The sequence below is a fragment of the Leuciscus leuciscus genome, assembly GCF_965113295.1.
Source record: "Leuciscus leuciscus genome assembly, chromosome: 19".
Taxonomy (NCBI): Eukaryota; Metazoa; Chordata; class Actinopteri; order Cypriniformes; family Leuciscidae; genus Leuciscus; species Leuciscus leuciscus.
Genome location: NC_138743.1, coordinates 6,870,103 through 6,894,917, shown reverse-complemented (window position 1 = coordinate 6,894,917; position 24,815 = coordinate 6,870,103). Strand labels below are relative to the sequence as shown.

The 24,815-nt window shown below is 38.9% G+C and overlaps 1 protein-coding gene and 1 pseudogene across 2 annotated transcripts; both read right to left on the bottom strand.

Moving 5' to 3' along the window:
* Positions 1-3,785: 3,785 nt before the first annotated feature.
* Positions 3,786-4,801, bottom strand: LOC309482340 (trace amine-associated receptor 4-like; annotated as a pseudogene). The gene has a single exon. The product of its transcript is annotated as a trace amine-associated receptor 4-like (transcript).
* An 18,856-nt stretch (positions 4,802-23,657) lies between these two features.
* LOC309482339 (trace amine-associated receptor 4-like) lies at positions 23,658-24,662 on the bottom strand (the record flags this gene model as incomplete). The annotated part of the gene is made up of 1 exon (XM_082147687.1): positions 23,658-24,662. The coding sequence occupies one exon, from the start codon at positions 24,660-24,662 to the stop codon at positions 23,658-23,660; it is 1,005 nt and encodes a 334-aa protein (XP_082003813.1).
* Between the last annotated feature and the right edge of the window lie 153 nt (positions 24,663-24,815).

Genomic DNA, 24,815 nt, shown 5'->3' with positions numbered 1-24,815 from the left:
CCCCCGCTGGTTCTGCCCATCCCTGAATCTCCTGATCCCTGCTGGTTTCGTCCAGCCCTGAATCTCCGGATCCCTGCTGGTTCCCCGCTGGTTCTGCCAAGCCCTGAATCTCCTGTTTCTCCGCTGGTTCCGCCCAGTCCCTTGTGGCCTGTGCTCCATATGATCCTTCCCAGCCTCGATCCTTCTCCTAGCTCCTCTTCCAAGATCAGCCAGTTCCTCAGCCCGCCTCTGCTGGTTCCCTTCAGCCCCTCTGCATTTCCAACACCTTTTTGTGAGGAATGGCATCAGAGCTTCAGTCCTCCAGCTCAAAGAGGACTTTCCCGTAGCGTAAGCAACTTACGCAATACTCGTTCCCTCTTCTAGAGAGAACCGAGGTTACATTAGGTAACCGAGTACGTTTCACGGTATATGACTTTTTATTATTTAATTTTTTTAAGCATGACTGGGTGTAAAACCCATTTTTCACTGAGTGAGAGAGGAAATACTGCAGTAGATGACTTAGAACTCCCTATTTTATTGTCATGAGTGAATATTGTAGAAAAAAAACCTGTATAAATACTCCACACTAGTATTTATACAGGTTTGCAAGGCTGTTTACAAAAAGGTGCCAGCAGGAAGCGCTTTAGGAGCGGCAGAAATAGCGGTTTCCCCGGTAACGGCTGTACACAAAGCAGCAACGCTCATAAACGCTGCTTTATCAGGAAAGATAAAGAAAGATTCAATCGTAATAACAAAGAAACTTTTCTACAGACCGTCAGTTCACTTCAGATCCATTCACATAAAACACCCGTGCCGCGTTTTGATTTTGAAACGTGCAGTGCTCACGTTTATTCAACGATGTCAATACCAACCACAAATAGATTTTCCAAAAGGCTGTGTTGATATTGTGAACCAATGTATGGGAAACACTGTAATATAATTTGACAGCTATCAATTATAGTTTAACCTATCCATCTTCAAAGTCACGCTTAGTAACACGTGCATCACCACAGTGCAACAGTGAAAAAGGACCGCGGCGCGTTCTGATCGTTATTAAAGCGACATACACCGGTATTTCGGTATTTTAAAAATTCATATCATAACAAAAATAAACACCGGTATTCGGTATGAACCGGTACACCGCCCAGCACTAATATATATCATAGTCTTTTATACCATTCAGACAAAAAATACAGACATATTTTTTGGCCATATCACCCAGCTCTAGGCATAAGGCATTAGAACAACACCAGGGTGAGTCAATTATGATTTAATTTTAATTTTAGGGTGAAATATCCCTTTAAACGGCAAATGCTCCAAAAGCAGAATGAAACCGGCTACTCGTTTGAACCATGTCACGCTGATCATTTATTAGCTCTGCCCGCAATAGCGCGAACACGAGAAAGAGCAAACGTTTACTCACGGACCATCAATCTTGATCCCGCAACACCATTATTAGCGCTGCGTGATCCAGTGAATTATAGAGATGAATGGGCCTATAAAAATGGCAAAGGCCACCTCTGATGATAGGTGCTGTAAGCCAGTGTTTGGGTTGCAAGACCGTTTTTAGTGGGTCGTGGAGTGTGCAGTCAAAGAAACAACAACAAAAAACGTAATTCTAAATGTTTTTCTGATGCGAGACTTATTTTGAAAGATGTGCGTGAAAGTTGTTGACTCTTCTGTCAGACGCAGGCTGTGTCTGAAATCTCCCCCTATAGAGCTGGTAAGTCCCGCCCCTTCCGCTAACCCCACTGGACCTCTAGGTTGAAAAATCGTCAATACAAGTGAATGTGAGAAAATAATTATTTTCTGGTCCCGTTTGAATTTTGCCATGAATGTGAACATATGTTGTCTGTGAATTTTTAATATAATTTTTCGTGTGAAGAATGCTACAATTTAGCGGGTAGAAGTTTGATACGGTTAGACTTTGTGTGAGAGCATTTTGTGGACTACAACCTAGTTTTTACATCAGACGGGAATCTGAAGAAAGAACAGCCCATTTGGTTTGAATGGTGACATTTGGGTACAAAACACACAGGCATCTCGATCTGTCTCCATAGATTATCGCAGCATTAGCACCGTGATTTGACAAGTGGAGGGAAAATGTGTTATGGGGTGACGTCACATAGGCGACATGTAGTCTTTCTCGTTATGTCTTTTCCACAACTGCTAGCCAAAGAATCATACAATATACTGTCAAACTCGTAACATGAAAAATTATATAAAAAATTCACAGACAACAAATGTTCACATTCATGGCACAATTCAAATGGGACCAGAAAATAATAATTTTCTCACATTCACTTTGCATTGACGATTTTTCAACCTAGAGGTACACTTGGGGTTTTACGGATGGGCGGGACTTACCAGCTCTATATCCTCATTCACTATTCCCTACGTTACTCCACTAATATAGTTCACTTGAAGGAGGGAATGAAAACAAGTGAGCAAATTCATTTTCAAATTGAGTGCATCTGAAGGGCTGCCGCTTTTGCGTAGTCTGTGCTTGCTGTCTAATAATAATTAGAAACTTAGCAAACTGGCAGGTCCAGTAGTAAGATTAAAAGATTTGTCTTGAACTCTAACACGTTAAATATGTATAAACCTCAATTAACAATTTAATAATCAATTAAAAATTAATTTATACCTGTAAGATATTATGTTGTACCCAAATTTGACCAGGGGTTTGGAGAATGGACGGTTTGGAGAATGGATGGATGGATTATTCAGCTGCGGGCACCATCTTCTGGTCAGATGCGGGAATTCATTCAGCGCAAGACTCTCAAAGTGTATTATGGGTATTCTCTAGCCATTGAGCGTTATTGCGGTGCATTGTGGGATTGAATGAGAGCACTTGATAACGTCAACTATGGTTTCGGACACCACTACAAATGGCTGTCCCCTCAAATAGTGCCATGTTTAAGGCTATAGGGGGTGATTTCAGACACAGCTGCAGTTTAAGTAAAGAGTGCATGAGAAAAATGTGTCCTGATTCAGTATCTGCAGTCAGATAAGAGGTCAGCATGTCAGTATCATTATTCTTGCAGAGGCATGTTCTGTATAACCTATCACTTCACTATGTATAAAAAGCTAAATAAGTTACCAGCATGCAACATCGTTGTTACATTGTCAATTTAGTAGGTAATGGAATAAAAGTAATGTAATCCTACCAATAAATCAAATAACTGGTACTTTGTGTGATAGCTGGGAAGGATTTGCATGCAGGTATAATGTTCGATCTATTCATCAGCATTAGTCCATTTTAGTATTGTGTATTTATCATATTCCTAACCCCAAAAAGCCACATTTTCACTTTCACCTTGTGTTATTTGGTATATTTTTAAATTACTGTGGTGGATCATACCAACTTTAATGTGTTAACAAAAACTAGGACTGTAATTGAATAGCCTTACCTTATAGGCTTACTGTTTATTTATTAGTATTACTAATATTCTTACAGTGTATCTGTATGTTAAGGAAAGTGGGATGGTTCTTGTGTGTGTCAAAATTTTTTTTATTATTATTTTTTTTTAATAAATTTCCTTGGTTTTCATGACATACTGTATATAATGCACAAAATGTACAACTATGCAACTATTATATATATATATATATATATATATATATATATATATATATATATATATATATATATATATATATATTCCACCAGAAATATTAAGATCATTACTTCCAGTAAATTCAGAAAGTTCATAAGAAACATAATATATTTCCAAAATGAACTATAGGATATAAAGGAATTACAGAAAAATCTTTGTGATGCCTGAAAAAAGTGTGAGCAGCATTCATTTAAAAGTCAAGGTGTTTGAATACTTGATGCCACCGATATAAGAATCTTAAATGCATTCTGAAAACAAGGGTAGAAAAATCCATAAATCAAAGGATTACAGGTAGAGTTAAAATATGCAAACCAAACCAAAGCATCAAAAAAATCAGCGGGGGTTAAAAGTGTGAAAAAAGAGCTGAGAGCAGCAAGAGTAAAAAAAGGCAGCCAGCAGAACAAAAAAACACCCATGACAATGGCCAGAGTTTTTGCTGCTTTTCTCTCTCTTTGAACAGAGAAACTCTTCAACCCTCCTGCTGCCGCCACAGTCACTCTTTCTGACATTACCTTTGCATGTTTTCTTGCAACATGGAAGATTTTCATATATAGAGAGCTCATGATTGCCCCGGGAAGAAAGAATGTGAGAATTGGAGCAATAAGACCCCACTGTTTGTTAAAAAACAGAACACAACTTCCCACACAGTAAACCTGCAATATTAACATTTCTAGTCCAACTGCATTTATCCCTGTAAACACAATAGAAAAGCTGTACACAAATGAAAACAGCCATGTAAATGTAGTAAATACAGTTACAGTGTTGTTTGTGACCCTCATTTTGTATCTTAAAGGATCACAAATGGCCCAGTACCTGTCAACAGATATTAAACTGAGATGCAGTATGGAAGAGATACAGAAGGTCAAGTCTAAACTAGAATGTACTTTACACACAAAATCTCCCAGATACCAGCAGCCTTCAACAGATCGCACCATGCTGTACGGCATGACCAAAGAGCCCAGCAGACAATCACAAGCTGCCAGAGAGCGAACGATCAGATGAGTTGGAGACTGTAGATGTTTGAAGTGAGAGATGGAGATGATGATCACCAGATTCCCAAAAACTGTTGTGAGGATCATCAGCACCATGAAAATATACATTGCCACTTTAACTACAATAAGACGATGTACTTTAGGACAGGAGTCCAGCCGGAGTGGATAGCAGAGAAGCACATTCTCAGAGTCAGTCACATTTGACATCATCACGTCTACTCCAGATGAGATGATTTTTTTAATTGTAATAAGGCAAAGGATAAGCAAAGTAATTTTGTAAATGGTAGTTTGGTAAAGGGCAACATCCAAAGAAAGGTTTACATATATATAGTACATCCCCATCTAGTCTAACTATAAATGGAGTATCTCAGTCTTGTTCATATATACTCTCAGAAGTTTGAGTTAACCCTCCTACATCTGTCGATGTAACCCATAGTAACATAAACAACAAAGTCAGGGTCAGTACTCTGAACATCACAAAACAAGCAACTAAAGTCACAACAAAACAACAGAAAAAAATAAAAGCAAATAGTAAGAATAAAATAAATTTTTTGAGAGATTTATGTTCTCTTATTTGCAGTTGATTTCATCTAAGGCTGTGGCTGTAAGTCAAAGCTGGGCCACAGTAACAAAAATCTTACAAGATTTTCAAAATGTGAGAGACCACAAAAATCATAAACTTAACCGTGTTGTTCCTCTAGTGTGTGGGGTGCTGTGTTGTGAAAGCACACCATACACTAAGATATTTATTCACAAACAACCAGATTCCTTCCTGTGAACATGGGAAATCTCCCAAATCTCTCGCATCAATCATAAACAAACATCGGCCGGCTTTGTTTTTTCGGTGTGTTCCGCCACCGTTGGCTCTAGTCAAGAGCAAAAGTGATAAAAGCAAGCAAAGTAATGACGGTACAGACAGAAGGCTGTTCTAATCTTACGTCATCTTACCTGAGCATTCCACTGCGCAAATATTTTCATAATAACATGAGCGGAGTGGAATAAAGAACGTTATAAGCATGATTGATATTCAAAACGTTAAGCAAGCGTTACTTTGTTTATGGTTTGTATAGTGTTAGTTTTCATTTTCACTTTTTGAATGATGAATATAGACGAATATGTCTGCTTAAATACAGTTATCTCCTTTACACGCAGGCGCAGAATGCGCATGCTAGTTGACCAGCACCCACTCCAAAAATGTGGCGAAGTCTTCCTTTTTATAGTTGTGATTTTAGAACTGGTCATTTTGGAGTGAGGAGGATTATTTATTTATTTTTAGTTCTGGAAGTTGGAATTTGTATATTATATCATTTATATTTTTATATATGCCTTAAGGGTTAGAGGACACATGTTTCAATAAATAACATTTAACTTTTTTGTAATTATGGGTTACATGGACTAGTGTACAGGGGTTACCTCGAATCTGTGTGGCGGGCTTCAGTTGTAGTTGTTGTGTTTCTGCTCTGGGGCCCGTACTATGATGGTAGTTAAAAAACTCAGGGTTACAGGATTAGTTTCGAGTTGACAAAACCAAACCAATCCAATCAGACTTTGTTGGTACCATGACGCTGATCATCAACTTTCTCTGTCAACATAGCGGCTTTGATCCTGAGTTTAGGAGTTTAGATGTGACATCAGAAGTGAACATGCTGTGGAACAGGGAAACTGTGATTCACTTTTCGCGAGAGAAGCAGCACGGTTCACTTCTCTCTTTTACGATAATATTATGAGATAAAAAAATTCCCCAAAAATGTTGTAAGGATCATCAGGACCTAGAAAACATACATTGCCACTTTAACCACAGCAAGACATTGTATTTTAGGACAGGAGTCCAGCAGGAGTGGATAGCAGAAAATGTAACCCATAGTTACAAAAAATATGTTATTTATTGAAACATGTGTCCTCTAACCTTAAAGGCATTGGTCGTATAAAGATAAATAAATAAAAGAGTGTGATATAATACACATATTCTAACTTCCAGAACTAGAAAAAAAACAAAAAAACTCCTCACTACAAAATGACCTTTGAAAGAATGACTAGTTCTGACATCACAACCATACAAATGAAGACTTCGCCACATTTTTGGAGTAGGTGCTGGTGAACCGTGATTCCCCATTCACCATTTGTCTGGCTGAGGACCACACCAGCCCCACTCCACATCCAGAGACCAGCCATCCATTGCCCGCGAGCTGCACGGTGGAGTTGCAAGAGCCCACAGCAGACTATGGAGATCGGCCTGGCATGATGGACGAGCCCGAGCCTACGAGGACATAAAGTGACAACGCCCCGGAGCCAGATCCACACGGAGAGTCTGACCAGGTGCGTAAGCCTGCAACCTCTACATCACAGAGGGAGTGCTTGTGGAGTTCGAGGGCTGTGAGGGAAGCCCTGCCCACAACCCCGCCACTTTGGATTATATGGTATATGGCCTCTGTAAATTATATGGACGAACTATTGGAGATGTTTAAGGAGGTAAATTCCCTGTTTCTCCTACCCCCGCTGGTTCTGCCCATCCCTGAATCTCCTGATCCCTGCTGGTTTCGTCCAGCCCTGAATCTCCGGATCCCTGCTGGTTCCCCGCTGGTTCTGCCAAGCCCTGAATCTCCTGTTTCTCCGCTGGTTCCGCCCAGTCCCTTGTGGCCTGTGCTCCATATGATCCTTCCCAGCCTCGATCCTTCTCCTAGCTCCTCTTCCAAGATCAGCCAGTTCCTCAGCCCGCCTCTGCTGGTTCCCTTCAGCCCCTCTGCATTTCCAACACCTTTTTGTGAGGAATGGCATCAGAGCTTCAGTCCTCCAGCTCAAAGAGGACTTTCCCGTAGCGTAAGCAACTTACGCAATACTCGTTCCCTCTTCTAGAGAGAACCGAGGTTACATTAGGTAACCGAGTACGTTTCACGGTATATGACTTTTTATAAAAAAAAATTTTTAAGCATGACTGGGTGTAAAACCCATTTTTCACTGAGTGAGAGAGGAAATACTGCAGTAGATGACTTAGAACTCCCTATTTTATTGTCATGAGTGAATATTGTAGAAAAAAAACCTGTATAAATACTCCACACTAGTATTTATACAGGTTTGCAAGGCTGTTTACAAAGAGGTGCCAGCAGGAAGCGCTTTAGGAGCGGCAGAAATAGCGGTTTCCCCGGTAACGGCTGTACACAAAGCAGCAACGCTCATAAACGCTGCTTTATCAGGAAAGATAAAGAAAGATTCAATCGTAATAACAAAGAAACTTTTCTACAGACCGTCAGTTCACTTCAGATCCATTCACATAAAACACCCGTGCCGCGTTTTGATTTTGAAACGTGCAGTGCTCACGTTTATTCAACGATGTCAATACCAACCACAAATAGATTTTCCAAAAGGCTGTGTTGATATTGTGAACCAATGTATGGGAAACACTGTAATATAATTTGACAGCTATCAATTATAGTTTAACCTATCCATCTTCAAAGACACGCTTAGTAACACGTGCATCACCACAGTGCAACAGTGAAAAAGGACCGCGGCGCGTTCTGATCGTTATTAAAGCGACATACACCGGTATTGCGGTATTTTAAAAATTCATATCATAACAAAAATAAACACCGGTATTCGGTATGAACCGGTACACCGCCCAGCACTAATATATACCATAGTCTTTTATACCATTCAGACAAAAAATACAGACATATTTTTTGGCTATATCGCCCAGCTCTAGGCATAAGGCATTAGAACAACACCAGGGTGAGTCAATTATGATTTAATTTTAATTTTAGGGTGAAATATCCCTTTAAACGGCAAATGCTCCAAAAGCAGAATGAAACCGGCTACTCGTTTGAACCATGTCACGCTGATCATTTATTAGCTCTGCCCGCAATAGCGCGAACACGAGAAAGAGCAAACGTTTACTCACGGACCATCAATCTTGATCCCGCAACACCATTATTAGCGCTGCGTGATCCAGTGAATTATAGAGATGAATGGGCCTATAAAAATGGCAAAGGCCACCTCTGATGATAGGTGCTGTAAGCCAGTGTTTGGGTTGCAAGACCGTTTTTAGTGGGTCGTGGAGTGTGCAGTCAAAGAAACAACAACAAAAAACGTAATTCTAAATGTTTTTCTGATGCGAGACTTATTTTGAAAGATGTGCGTGAAAGTTGTTGACTCTTCTGTCAGACGCAGGCTGTGTCTGAAATCTCCCCCTATAGAGCTGGTAAGTCCCGCCCCTTCCGCTAACCCCACTGGACCTCTAGGTTGAAAAATCGTCAATGCAAGTGAATGTGAGAAAATAATTATTTTCTGGTCCCGTTTGAATTTTGCCATGAATGTGAACATATGTTGTCTGTGAATTTTTAATATAATTTTTCGTGTGAAGAATGCTACAATTCAGCGGGTAGAAGTTTGATACGGTTAGACTTTGTGTGAGAGCACTTTGTGGACTACAACCTAGTTTTTACATCAGACGGGAATCTGAAGAAAGAACAGCCCATTTGGTTTGAATAGTGACATTTGGGTACAAAACATACAGGCATCTCGATCTGTCTCCATAGATTATCGCAGCATTAGCACCGTGATTTGACAAGTGGAGGGAAAATGTGTTATGGGGTGACGTCACATAGGCGACATGTAGTCTTTCTCGTTATGTCTTTTCCACAACTGCTAGCCAAAGAATCATACAATATACTGTCAAACTCGTAACATGAAAAATTATATAAAAAATTCACAGACAACATATGTTCACATTCATGGAACATAATAATAATTAGAAAATAATAATTTTCTCACATTCACTTGCATTGATGATTTTTCAACCTAGAGGTACACTTGGGGTTTTACGGATGGGCGGGACTTACCAGCTCTATATCCTCATTCACTATTCCCTACGTTACTCCACTAATATAGTTCACTTGAAGGAGGGAATGAAAACAAGTGAGCAAAATCATTTTCAAATTGAGTGCGTCTGAAGGGCTGCCGCTTTTGCGTAGTCTGTGCTTGCTGTCTAATAATAATTAGAAACTTAGCAAACTGGCAGGTCCAGTAGTAAGATGAAAAGATTTGTCTTGAACTCTAACACGTTAAATATGTATAAACCTCAATTAACAATTTAATAATCAATTAAAAATGAATTTATACCTGTAAGATATTATGTTGTACCCAAATTTGACCAGGGGTTTGGAGAATGGATGGATGGATTATTCAGCTGCGGGCACCATCTTCTGGTCAGATGCGGGAATTCATTCAGCGCAAGACTCTCAAAGTGTATTATGGGTATTCTCTAGCCATTGAGCGTTATTGCGGTGCATTGTGGGATTGAATGAGTGCACTCGATAACGTCAACTATGGTTTCGGACACCACTACAAATGGCTGTCCCCAAAAATAGTGCCATGTTTAAGGCTATAGGGGGTGATTTCAGACACAGCTGCAGTTTAAGTAAAGAGTGTATGGAAGTAAAATAATGTCAAATGTTTTTGAAACAAAAAAGCCTGTTGAATTGCACTACTTGAAGAAAATAGGCATTGCATTAACTATGCTTGCATTTTAATGCATTTTATTTTTAGGGCTTGCATTTTTATGAGCTGAAATTCAACATGGTTGAATATTTAAGCTGTGAATATTTCAAATAAAAACATTTCAAACACATTTTCATTATTAAAAATTCAATAATCCATATTAACCTTTCATTTTTCACTTCCAAAATATTCAAACTGTTTAAAAATACAACCTATAATATTCAGCAGGCAATTTTCGGTCCAATTTATTTTGCTTTGCAAATTCGCTTCCACAAATTCAGTGGTTCAAATTCGACAGAAAATACTACGTTGACATCCAGGAAATGCAGGAAAAGCAGTAGATTACAGAGCATACTCTCCTTCTGCTGTTAGTCGATCTCACCAGCAGGGGGTGCAAGCGTGTGTTGTTGACGAAGACCAGCAACAGTTAGAGCAAGCCATTCATTCATAAAATGAAAATGATTATCTGTGTCAGTATGTATGTGGAAAAGATGATAAACACACAAAAGCTGTGTTTATGTTTCATTCAATAACTTCATTGTTAGCCTACATGTTATCAGCTTTCTCTACCATGAAAGGGGATTATAATCGGTTTCCCTCAATACCTCATAGCCTACTCAAAGATTCCCCTTCCGTCTGGACAAAACGCTTAACGTAGCTTAATGGACTAATACAGTGATATGAAAGACCAAACTCGCACCTTATTGGGGATGTAGGCTGTAGGCTACTATATAGGCTATACAGGCAAGCAGATGGACTCAGAATATGAACTTAACGCGCAAAGGTTCATGCTGAGCGTTTCGTGATCAGTGGTGGACGAAGTACACATACCATGTACTTGAGTTAAAGTAAAGATACTCAAGGTAAAATATTACTCAAGTAAAAGTAGAAGTGCTGCCTTTAAACATTCACTTGAGTAAAAGTACAAAAGTATTTGCCTTCAAATGTACCGTTAAGTATCCAAGTACTATGATTTTTTTATTGCTATAATGTCCTATTATAATTTGTCACAAGACTCTTGCTTAACTCAGTCTACGTGAAGACTCTGTCACTCTTGGCACATCAATCTATTAATAAAATGACATTAATTAGTCTATATATATATATATTTGAATTGAATACATTTTCTGTGTGTTTAATTTTGGACGGAAGGGGACTGTTCCCATAAGGTATAATACATTTACAGTATTTACTGTACATATTTTTCACAAGCGTATATGGTCATAATTATAAACATCCTAATGTTATGATACATTCACATAAACCTGCACAATGCCATTGAATATATATATATACACACTACATTATGGGAGCAGCCAATTTCCCTACAAAATTAAACACCAAAACGTATTAATGCAGTGTTTCTGCTACTCCTCAGAAAAAAAATGCTATTATATGCAAGTAATTTTAGTGTCAAGGTAATAAGCAATGTTCATTATGCGTCAGTATTTACCGATAATTGCTGCAATAATAGCTGCTGCTCTCTGCCCCGCTTAAAATTACTGGCAACACAAATTGTTTGGAACTATTGAGAGCTACACGAATCACGTGACCGCGCGGCGGCGAGATCACAGTAGGCTTGTTCGACTTGAAACGGCACACTGCACAGACCAATCGGTGAATGACATTAAAATACTGCAAGAGCGATTAGAGAGTAGACGGCTCTGTATGCTTTTCAATCGCTCTCGCGATTTCGCTCTATACTTTGATGTCATACAAGTCGAACAAGCCGTGTGTGTCGCAACCTCTTATATACTGTCTATGGTCGCAACTCTCATATTTAACGGCTCTGGTTCGCGCTTAGTAGATACCACCAAGGCAAGTTCAAAACAAAGCGTGCACGTTGTAGGCTACTGTGATAGGTGGCTCGTTTGACCAGTTAAGTTTTTATCCACTCATAAATAAAAAGGAACGACTGATTTTGAAAATGTAGTAGAGTAAAAAGTAAAATATTTGACTTTGAAATGTAGTGGAGTTAAAGTAAAAGTCTTCCCAAATTTAAATACTTCAGTAAAGTACAGATACGCAAAAAAGCTACTTAAGTACAGTAACGAATTACATTTACTTCGTTACTGTCCACCACTGTTCGTGATATACTGGCATAAAATCAACACTTGATCAATTCTCTCTCTCTCTCTCTCTCTCTCTCTCTCTCTCTCTCTCTCTCTCTCTAGTATGCCTATGTGTACTGCATTAGCTTAAACTGGGAAGAGTCATAGCACTTGCATATTGTTGTCCTCCTATTGTTAGTTTAACTGTAAATCGCTTTGGATAAAAGCGTCTGCTAAATGACTAAATGTAAAATTGGCTTGACATTGGACATTCGCACATTTATGGACTGTTTCTAAAGTTGCATACAACATTAGCATTCATTTTTCTAACTTCAATAGCAAACTTCAATTTATTTGAATAAATATAAAAAATCCAAAGGGTGCGCATTATGCCTGACACTTCATGAACACTTTACAGTTGGTTTTATGACTGTAAGTCGTTCTATTCAAATGCTATCAAAGTTAGAAACGTGTATTCCAAAGTCGTATACACTTTAGAGACGGTCCCTAAATGTGCGAATGTCCAACGTCAAGCCAACTTTATGCCAGTCTATCACTGGGAAACGCTCAGCATTAAACTTTGCGCGTTATTCTGAGTCCATCTGCTTGCCTGCGAGTTTGGTCTTTTATATCACTGTAATTAGTCCATTAAGCTACATTAAACGTTGTATATGTTCAGCAGGGGAATCCTGAAGTATTGAGGGAAACCCTAATAGCCTGCATGCAGCACATCGCCACAATATAAAGTTAAGGCAACTAAACAACCGAGATAAATATATGTCAACCTCAAAAATGTAACATTGGATGTAACATTGTACATCCGCATCGGGGAATAACATTATAATCTCGTTCACGGTAGAGAAAGATGCATGTAGGCTACACAGGAAAAGTAATAGTGAAGACACTGAATTTAACTTCAGTGCATTGCTGTAAATGAGTTTTATGAATCAATGGCTTGCTCTAACTGTTGCTGGTCTTCATCAACAACACGCGCTTGCACCCCCTGCTGGTGAGATCGACTAACAGCAGATGGAGAGTATGCTCTGTAATCTACTGCTTTTCCTGCAGTTCCTGGATGTCAACGTAGTATTTTCTGTCGAATTTGAAACACTGAATTTGTGGAAGCACTGTAAAAAATTTCTAACCCTCCCAAATCAAAAATTTCAAGTGACCGATAACATCTAAATTTTTCAATTGGCCCAAGTGAAATTCTTGTTGCAATAGTCTGTTAACATTGGCTCAAAGAGAAATAATACGTCAGACTAATTGAAAAATTTAGATGTTATCGGTCACTTGAAATTTTTGACTTGGGGATGTAATTTTTTTTTACAGTGAGGGAATTTTCATAGCCAAATAAAATGGACCGAAAATTGCCTGTTGAATATTATAGGTTGTATTTTTAAACAGTTTTAATATTTTGGAAGTGAAATATGAAAGGTGAATATGGATTATTGAATTTTTAATAATGAAAATGTGTTTGAAATGGTTTTAATTGAAATATTCACAGCTGAAATATTCAACCATGTTGAATTTCAGCCCATAAAAATGCAAGCCCTAAAAATACAATGCATTAAAATTAGTGGTGGGCCGTTATCGGCGTTAACGTGCTGCGTTAACGCGAGACTCTTATCGCGCGATAAAAAAAATATCGCCGTTAATCTATTCTCCAAGTTGGGTTGGGAGATGGCTCTATACTACACAAGCTATGATGACGCAATCTACCCGCGGCCGCGAGGTACACCCGGCTGCAACGCATATTCGTCGTCATCTTAAGTAAACACGGCTGAACGTGAAAGCTGGTGAAAAAGATCGGTGCAACATCCATTATTTGGACTTGGTTCGGGTTTAAGCCGTCAGACGAGCAGCAGCAATACAGAGTGTGTGGGGTAACAGTTCGGTAAGTTAACACACGACTAATCTAACACAGTCTCACCCCAAAACGTCATATACTGACGCGTCTTGACCATGCGTCAACATACGACGAAAAGGGTACCCCCTAACGTCCATGTGTGACGATTCGGGTTATGGGTAGGTTTAGGTATGCGTTATGGTACCGCTAGGAGGCGCTGCTGGTGCGCTTCTGTCTGCGTCTCATATTGACGTTAAAGGGGTACCCTTTTCGTCGTATGTTGACGCATGGTCAAGACGCGTCAGTATATGACGTTTTGGGGTGATACCGGGCTGACTAATCCGTTCTACCACCTCAAATTCAAAACGAAACATGATATCACTGAATACCAGCGCGCGCGTATTATTCCCATTCCAATATATCTTAGTGGTGTAGCACATAATCTCGATTTTAAGAATCATTGTTGTGTTTCTTTTTAACTGAAAAGACATCAGTTAGACAATATTCTAATTTTAAATTTGGGGTTTCATAAGCTCCAAGCCATAATAAACATTAGACCTGCTTAAGTCTCTGCAGCTAGTGTACTTAAATTTTATTTATCTGCAAAATGATGTTGTATACTTACAGTTTTGCACAATATATGTTCTCAAAACTACATACACCCTTTAAAAAACAAAACATTTAGCAGTTTAGCATGGGTCTGTGTAATCTGTTCTGAAATGGTTTTATTATAATATACTGTATATCGTTATCGCAAGAGGCTGCAATGTATATCACAATATAGATTTTAGGCCATATCGCCCATCCCTAATTGATAGCCTATAGTAGTTGATAATAACATAGGCCTACCTAATGTTGCCTACGGACGGTAACAGTACAGTAGTAACCTTTTACAGTCTATGAGTAGAACAGCTTTCTCAAGCAGTTTGTGATGCATTTTGGAAACAGGAGATGAGCCCCTGGTCTAATGCGCCACCTGGCTTGAGAAACCCGTTCTCAAAGACTTACTTTTATAGTCATTATTTGGGTAGCACACATATTCTGAATGCCTTCGGCAGAATTCAAATGAGCCATTTTAATCTAGATTAATCTAGATTAATTTCAAAATTAATCTAGATTAATCTAGATTAAAAAAATTAATCTATGCCCACCTCTAATTAAAATGCAAGCATGGTTAATGCAATGCCTATTTTCTTCAAGTAGTGCAATTCAACAGGCTTTTTTGTTTCAAAAACATTTGACATTATTTTACTTCCATAAGAGTGCATGAGAAAAATGTGTTGTCCTGATTCAGTATCTGCAGTCAGATAAGAGTTTGTCAGGTCAGCATGTCAGTGTCATTATTCTAACATTATATTCATAACTTGCAGAGGCATGTTCTGTATAACCTATCACTTCACTATGTATAAAAAGCTAAATAAGTTACCAGCATGCAACATCGTAGTTACATTGTCAGTAGGTAATGGAATAATATATATATAAAACGCATTATATTTAATTTGAGTTATTTTTAACCTTAAATAATACTACCAGCTGATAGGGCTCTCTGTATGTTTACAGCATTAGGTGAGTTTTTTTTTTTCTTGAGAAAAATTAACGCCCATCTTGTGTACCTAATATTTATCCAAATGAGTGAATATTAAATCAAATCACAAGAATTGAATTGAATTGAAATAATAAAAAAGCGTAGCTTACCAGAAATTGTACCATGCACCATAACATTTACATATAATTTTACACTTAAATGCTATACTAAAGCCTGAAATGGGCACTTTTTGTGACAGGAACCCTTTCATTTTTGATCAAAGATGTGGCTTAACTTCAGAATTTGAACTAACATCAGTATTCTTATGATTGCTCTGAACATTTCTGACTAAGTTCAACAAACATTAAATTACTTATTCATAAACTTAATTTTTTTTTAAATAAAAATGTAGGTGTGACGGGGTTGAGACTAGGGTAAGGGTTGAAGATGGTAACGGGGTTGAAGAGACAAATACAGCTAAACATAGGCCTATACATAGTTGTTTTTTACTCAAATTCACTGTAAGATTTTCTATAAACAAAGTTACAAATACTCTGGGGGCTAAGCCCCCCTGGTCTTCCAATCCTAGTGACGTCCCTGAATAAAAGTAATGTAATCCTATCAATAAATCAAATAACTGTATTTTGTGTGATAGCTGGGAAGGATTTGCATGCAGGTATAATGTTCGATCTATTCATCAGCATTAGTCCATTTTAGTATTGTGTATTTATCATATTCCTAACCCCAAAAAGCCACATTTTCACTTTCACCTTGTGTTATTTGGTATATTTTTAAATTACTGTGGTGGATCATACCAACTTTAATGTGTTAACAAAAAATAGGACTGCAAATGAATAGCCTTACCTTATAGGCTTACTGTTTATTCATTAGTATTACTCATATTCTTAGTGTATCTGTAAGGAAAGTGGGATGGTTCTTGTGTGTCAAAATTTGTTTTTGTTTTTTTTATATACATTTCCTTGGTTTTCATGACATACAGTTTATAATGCACAAAATGTACAACTATGCACATATTTTATATATATATATATATATATATATATATATATATATATATATATATATATATATATACATAGGCGTAATTTGCGGGTGGGACATGTCCCCACCACTTTTTGCCAGGGTCGATATTGTCCCCATCACTTTTTAAAACATCTCGCGGCACGAATGTACCAATTCTACAAATAAATAAAACATCTCCAGTTAACTGGCAGAGCATTCATTTCGTTCGTTTTTTAAATAAAAGACGATCTAGCGCTCAAATGTGTTTTTTAAATCAAGTGATCAAAGTGCTCGTTGGCGCTGCGATCAGTGGCGCGGATACAGTGTTTTCGGTGGACCGCACAGTCTTCACTCGGACGCGCGCTTCAGTCCGTTGCGGATACTCTCTATTCGTTCTGGTGAAATCACAAAACATAATGCACACAAACGTGCCCCTGCTTGATATACAACCACTGATGAACATAAACGGTTTTGATGAGAAAAAAAAAAAATTATATGAGAAAAAAAAAAAAAAAAAACTATGCGAGAGCAGATTAGAACCCAGAACCTCTGACACGGTTGGCGAAAGTTCTACCACTGGACCATTAAGATACACGTTAGTCAAGCAGCGGATACATATATCATGTTACATCTCATTAAACGACAAATTAAACCCCATGTAGCCTACTATTTAAATCGATTGAAGGTCATCGTAATGTTATTGTTCATATATCTGATTTAGCATTTTATTAGCAACCCCCCCACCCCACCCCACCCCACCTGTCCCACCCACTTTTTAAAACAAAGTTACGCCACTGTATATATATATATATGTATGTATGTATGTGTGTGTGTGTGTGTGTGTGTGTGTGTGTGTGTGTGTATGTGTATGTGTATGTGTATGTGTATGTGTGTGTGTGTGTGTGTGTGTGTGTGTGTGTGTGTGTGTGTGTGTGTGAAGATTTCAGATGCAAAAGCCTCTAAGTGCCATCTGAAGTTTTCTTCTAGAATGATCATTTTTATCAAGCTTGTATGTTTATGTTCAGTTATTTCACTTTAAATGGCAATGAAACATTTAATGGGGGCTCGTCCAGGATTATTTGGTATATTTTCGGGGTAGATATTACCGGATGGATTGTTAAACCCTTGGGAGGTAAACAAAATGACAAAAGAAATAGCTATGGTGGTGGAAATAGAATTGTTGGCTGTGTAGTAGGCTAGTGTGACTTTAGGTAAGTTTGTCATAGTATGTAGTAGTTTTGTAGCACTTTTGAGCACGTGACACTTTAATTTAAAATTTTCAGTTTAGAGGAATTTGTTAAGAGTCCGTCGTTGGAGCTGCTTAACGTTTGTCGGACACAGGACTTGTTTTTGGTGGCTGATCATTTTAAATTGAAAATTAACAAACAGGATTGTAAAGCCGAAATTAAGCAAAAGATAATAGACCAGTTACTTGAGCTTAATGTACTTCTCATGCCAAATATTGAAATGGAGGAGACGGCTGATCATCTAAGCCCTGGTGATGAGGTGTTTGCTTCTTTTGAAATGAGAGATAAGAACGTGTGTAGTGGCAGAACCGATGCAGATGCAGGGGTGGAGGCCGTTGCAGATGCTGGTGTTGGACTGCCACCCTTTGAACCGTTCTCTCCGCTCTCTCTGGGTTCGCGAGACGATGCGCGGCTGAAAGTTCGTCTGGCACGTCTACATTATGATTCCCAAGAGCACACCCGTCGGGCTGAACTTGACCTACGTTTGCAGATACGCAAACTTGAAATCGAGGCTGAGACGCAAGTGAGGCTGCGCCAGCTCGAGTTGGACGCTTCAAGGAAGGCTGCGGAGGCTAATCAGCCAGTTCCAGTTTCTCCTTCAAATGTTTCTTCGGTGTCGAAATCATCCAGTCTCAATTTTGACGTGAGTAAGTACATTGCTCTTGTTCCACAATTCAGAGAATCAGAAGTTGACTCGTATTTTAATGCGTTTGAACGGATTGCGACTTCTTTGCGTTGGCCACCTGAATTCTGGTCTTTGTTACTGCAGTGTAAACTTGTGGGAAAAGCTTTAGAGGTGTACTCCACTTTGTCACTTGAAGAAAGTTTGAAGTATGATTCAGTCAAATCAGCGATATTTCGTGCATATGAACTAGTTCCTGAGGCGTACAGACAGAAGTTTAGGACGCACAGGAAAACTCCTAATCAAACTTTTGTGGAATTTGCTAGAGAGAAGGGCACGCTTTTTGATAAGTGGTGTGTAGCTAACAATGTGGCAGATTTGAATTCGTTGCGTGAGCTTGTTCTCTTGGAAGAATTTAAGAATTGCTTACCGGAGAAAGTGGTTGTTTACCTAAACGAACAAAAGGTAGATTCTTTATCAAAGGCCGCTGTTTTAGCTGACAAATTCATTTTAACCCACAAAAATATCTTTGTTCATTCACGTGTAGAAAATGCACCTGCTGTTCCATCTTTATCTAACACACAATTCGTGCGCTTGAAAAATAATGCACCAAGAGTTGGTGAGGAACGTGACTGTTTTTATTGCCACAAGAAAGGACACGTTGTTGTGGACTGTCTGCGACTTAAACGAAAACAAAACTCACAAGCTAAACCGGTAGGGTTTGTAAAGACTTGTAAACAGACTGTGGCTGTACACTCCAAAGAGGATGTGGATGAAACGTTCCGTCCTTTTATTCTTAAGGGGTTAGTTTCTTTGACTGGTAGTGATGATGATCAAAAAGAAATCACAATGCTTCGTGACACAGGGTCTATGCAAAGTTTTATTGTTGAAAGTGCAATGAAATTTTCTGATGAGACTTCATGTCATTCCAGCGTTTTAGTGCAAGGAATTGAAATGGGATGTGTAAAAAGGCCCCTGCATAATTTGCATTTGAAAAGTGACTTGTGTTCTGGACTTGTCCGAGTTGCAGTTTGTACTTCACTGCCTATGAAAGGGGTAGATTTAATCCTAGGCAATGATTTAGCCGGAGGGAAAGTGATGCCATTATTGGAAGTTCTGGACAAACCGTCAGAAGGTGCATCTGATGAGGTTGGTGAAGCTTATCCTCATGTTTTTCCTGCCTGCGCTGTCACTCGTGCTCAGTCGCGTAAAGAGTTTGCTTTGAATGATTCTTTTTTTTCTTCTGTCGTAGACGGAGAGGAAAATTTGGACCATGAGAAAAAGAAACCAGAAAGGGTGAAAAATTCTTATTTAAATGACACGAATTCGTTGATTTTAAAAATCACACGAGAGGAATTAATCACTGCACAGAAAAAAGATGAAACCTTGACTACACTTTTTAATTCTGTAGTTCCGCACGATTTGGCTAAGACGAAACAAAGTGCCTATATTTTAGAAAATGATCTGTTGATGCGTAAGTGGTGTTCATCACCTGACCAAGACGAATGGGATGTTTTTTATCAGGTTGTGGTTCCTGTCCCATATCGCCCACATGTGTTGTGCTTGGCACATGATCATCCACTGTCGGGTCATTTGGGTATAAGGAAAACTTACAACCGGATTTTAAAGCACTTTTTCTGGCCTGGACTGAAATCTGATGTAACGCACTATTGTCGATCTTGTAACGTATGCCAAATTGCGGGAAAGCCAAATCAGGTTGTTCCTCCAGCACCGTTAAACCCAATACCTGTTCCCTTTCGTGGTCACTCCGAGTTACGTCGGATGACGACGATTGACGTAACGTCTCCGTTCCCACTCAGGGAACGAGGGTTACATCCGTAACCGAGACGTTCCCTTTCGTGGTCACTCCGAGTTACGTCGGATGACGACGATTGACGTAACGTCTCCGTTCCCACTCAGGGAACGAGGGTTACATCCGTAACCGAACCATTCGAACATGTCCTTATTGACTGCGTAGGACCTTTGAAAAAGTCAAAAAGTGGTAATCAGTTTCTACTAACAGTGATGTGTCTAGCCACCCGATTTCCTAAAGCAATACCTTTAAGAAAAATCACTGCACCTGTTGTTGTCAAGGCATTAGTTAAGTTTTTCTCGACATTTGGTTTGCCTAAAGTGGTGCAAAGCGACCAAGGCAATAAATTTTACGTCCAATCTTTTTAATCAAGTCATGCAGACTTTGGGAATTAAACATCGTACTTCCACTGCGTTCCATCCAGAAAGCCAAGGCACCCTGGAACGTTTTCACCAAACGCTGAAGTCGATGTTGCGAAAATATTGCATGCAGACCGGTAACGAGTGGGATGATGGTATTCCCATGCTGATGTTCGCTATCAGAGAAAGCGTTCAAGAGTCGCTTGGTTTTAGTCCAGCTGAATTGGTTTTCGGACACCAGGTACGTGGTCCATTGAAAGTTTTAAAAGACCAAATTCTGGAAAAAGACAGTTTGAAAGCAAATGTACTGGAGTACGTAACGAAGTTTCGGAAGCGTTTGCATACAGCTTGCTCAGTCGCAAGAGAGTCTCTTGCCAATGCGCAAAAAGGCATGAAACGAACATTTGACAAAAAGGCTGTTAAGCGATCTTTTAAGCCTGGTGACTTGGTTCTGATTTTCTTGCCTATTCCTGGTTCTTCACTGTCGACTCGATTTTTCGGTCCTTATGTAGTGAAAGAGAAATTGAATGAAACAAATTATGTTATTTGTACTCCTGACCGAAAACGAAAAATTCGCGTTTGTCATGTAAACATGCTGAAACTTTATCATTCGAGATCACAAACTGATGTGAATGACAAAACTCCAGACACTGCTGTTATTTCTGTTGCTGTTGTGACAGAAAAGCCTATTACTGATGCTGAAGAAGATGGAGTTATGTTTCAGAATATTTCTCAGACGACTGTGAGGTTGTGCAATTCTGTAATCTTGAAAGATCTTGATTCACATTTAACGAATTTGTCTATTGATCAGAAATGTGATATAGTGAGGCTCATTTCTGAATTTGAGTGTCTGTTTAAAGACGTACCTGAGTTAACTAATGTCATTCAGCACGATATTGATGTTAAAGATGATAGTTCGATCCGACAGCATGCATATAGAGTGAATTCAGTTAAGCGTTCAATTATGCGACAAGAAGTTGATTACTTGCTGAAGAATGGTCTTGCCAAGCCTAGCTCTAGTTCGTGGAGTTCTCCATGTATTTTGGTACCGAAACCAGATGGTTCTTTTAGGTTTTGCACAGATTTTAGGAAAGTAAATTCACTTACGGTTCCTGATAATTATCCACTTCCTAGGATGGAGGATTGCGTGGATAATGTAGGATATGCAAAGTTTGTGAGTAAATTAGATATGCTCAAAGGCTACTGGCAAGTACCACTTACATCCAGAGCTTCTGACATTGCTGCTTTTATCACTCCAGATTCGTTTGCACAATATACGGCCATGGCGTTCGGACTCCGAAACGCGCCTGCTACCTTTCAGAGGTTGGTAAACACAGTTTTAGCTGGCATTCCTAATTGTAGTGCTTATTTGGATGATGTTGTTGTTTATTCCAGAGATTGGGATGAACATATGAAGTCATTACGTGCTGTATTTGAGCGTTTTGCGAGTGCTTCCTTGACCCTTAACTTGGCCAAGTGTGAGTTCGGTCAGGCTAAGGTGATGTATTTGGGAAAGGAGGTGGGGCATGGTCAAGTTCGACCAGTTGAAGCGAAAGTTGAGGCTATATCGAAGTTTCCAGTTCCCACGACTCGACGTGAACTCCGAAGATTTCTCGGAATGGCTGGATATTACCGCAGCTTCTGCAGAAATTTTTCGTCTGTGGTTAGTCCTTTAACTTCACTTTTAAGTCCTTCTACTGCTTTTGTGTGGAGTGCAGAATGCCAATACGCATTTGAGAGTGTGAAAACACTATTAAGTAGTTCACCTGTTCTTGCAGCTCCTGATTTAGAACGTCCATTTAAACTTGAGGTGGATGCAAGTAATGTCGGGGCTGGTGCTGTTTTATTACAGGATGATTAGCAGGGTATAGCTCATCCAGTAAGTTATTTCTCTAGGAAGTTTAACAAGAATCAGTTAAACTATTCAGTCATTGAAAAGGAGACGCTTGCTCTAATTTTTGCATTACAACATTTTGAGGTCTATGTAGGATCTAGTGTGCAACCTTTGGTAGTTTTTACGGATCACAGTCCTTTGACATTTCTTTCAAAGTTGTACAATCATAATCAGAGATTGACGCGGTGGTCACTCTTTCTGCAGAGTTACAGTTTAGATATATGACACAAGAGGGGCGTTGACAACGTCTTAGCGGATGCTCTTTCAAGAGTATAAGCTTTTTGTGTTTTTCCAAAAGTTTATTCTTAAGTGGGGGAGTGTTACAAACTGTACACTGTTTTCCTTGTGTATGTTCTTTTGTTCTATTTTTCTTTGTCACTTTTAGCACTTCTAGGTACCGCCTACTTTCGGAACTCTATTGGTGGATGTGCCTGTCAATCATCGTTGGTCGCCTGTGACGTCGTGGGATCTCCGCCAGTCACTATCTGCTCCGATGCATTTAAAACGGAAGCGGCAACTGGAAGAGTTAGCTGTTTGACTTGGCGTGTCACTTGTTGTGTTGTTTTGTCTGTGTTCTGCTACTACTTTAAATGCTTACGAGACTTCCGTGAGAGTTGTTAGAATGATCTGTGTAAGGATTGTTATTGGTGACATCTGTGTTCTTGTTGAACGAGTGTCTTTGACACTTTTAGCCCGCTTAAGCTCCACTTAAACTGACTGCTGTCTTTCAGACAACGGAGACGTGGAACAGCCTAGTAAGTCACGTGACATACATACTTTGCACGTAGGAGTTTTATGTGTTAGATACACTAGTATAGTGAAGTGCGCTAAACATGTACTTGTGTTTCTCTTGCCACATACTTAAGTTTTTTCCCTTGGTCATCTCAATGTTACTCCTTTTAAAATTCCTAGACAATAAATTTCCATCAAAGGTCGTAACATACAATATATGAGCTTGATAAAAATGCTCATTTTAGAAGAAAATTTCAGATGGCACTTAGGGGCTTTTGCATCTGAAATCTTCATATATACATATATTCCACCAGAAATATTAAGATCATTACTTCCAGTAAATTCAGAAAGTTCATAAGAAACATAATATATTTCCAAAATATACTATAGGATATAAAGGAATTACAGAAAAATATTTATTGTGATGCCTAAAAAAAGTGTGAGCAGCATTCATTTAAAAGTCAAGGTGTTTGAATACTTGATGCCACCGATATAAGAATCTTAAATGCATTCTGAAAACAAGGGTAGAAAAATCCATAAATCAAAGGATTACAAGTAGAGTTAAAATATCCAAACCAAACCAAAGCATCAAAAAAATCAGCGGGGGTTAAAAGTGTGAAAAAAGAGCTGAGAGCAGTAACAGTAAAAAAAGGCAGCCAGCAGAACAAAAAAACACCCATGACAATGGCCAGAGTTTTTGCTGCTTTTCTCTCTCTTTGAGCAGAGAAACTCTTCAACCCTCCTGCTGCCGCCACAGTCACTCTTTCTGACATTACCTTTGCATGTTTTCTTGCAACATGGAAGATTTTCATATATAGAGAGCTCATGATTGCCCCGGGAAGAAAGAATGTGAGAATTGGAGCTATAAGACCCCACTGTTTGTTAAAAAACAGAACACAACTTCCCACACAGTAAACCTGCAATATTAGCATTTCTATTCCAACTGCATTTATCCCTGTAAACACAATAGAAAAGCTGTAGACAAATGAAAAAAGCCATGTAAATGTAGTAAATACAGTTACAGTGTTGTTTGTGACCCTCATTTTGTATCTTAAAGGATCACAAATGGCCCAGTACCTGTCAACAGATATTAAACTGAGATGCAGTATGGAAGAGATACAGAAGGTCAAGTCTAAACTAGAATGCATTTTACACACAAAATCTCCCAGATACCAGCAGCCTTCAACAGATCGCACCATGCTGTACGGCATGACCAAAGAGCCCAGCAGACAATCACTAGCAGCCAGAGAGCGAACGATCAGATGAGTTGGAGACTGTAGATGTTTGAAGTGAGAGATGGAGATGATGATCACCAGATTCCCAAAAACTGTTGTGAGGATCATCAGCACCATGAAAATATACATTGCCACTTTAACTACAATAAGACGATATACTTTAGGACAGGAGTCCAGCCGGAGTGGATAGCAGAGAAGCACATTCTCAGAGTAAGTCACATTTGAGATCATCACGTCTACTCCTGATGAGATGATTTTTTTAATTTTAATAAAGCAAAGGATAAGCAAAGTAATTTTGTAAATGGTAGTTTGGTAAAGGGCAACATCCAAAGAAAGGTTTACATGTATATAGTACATCCCCATCTGGCCTAACTCTATAAATGG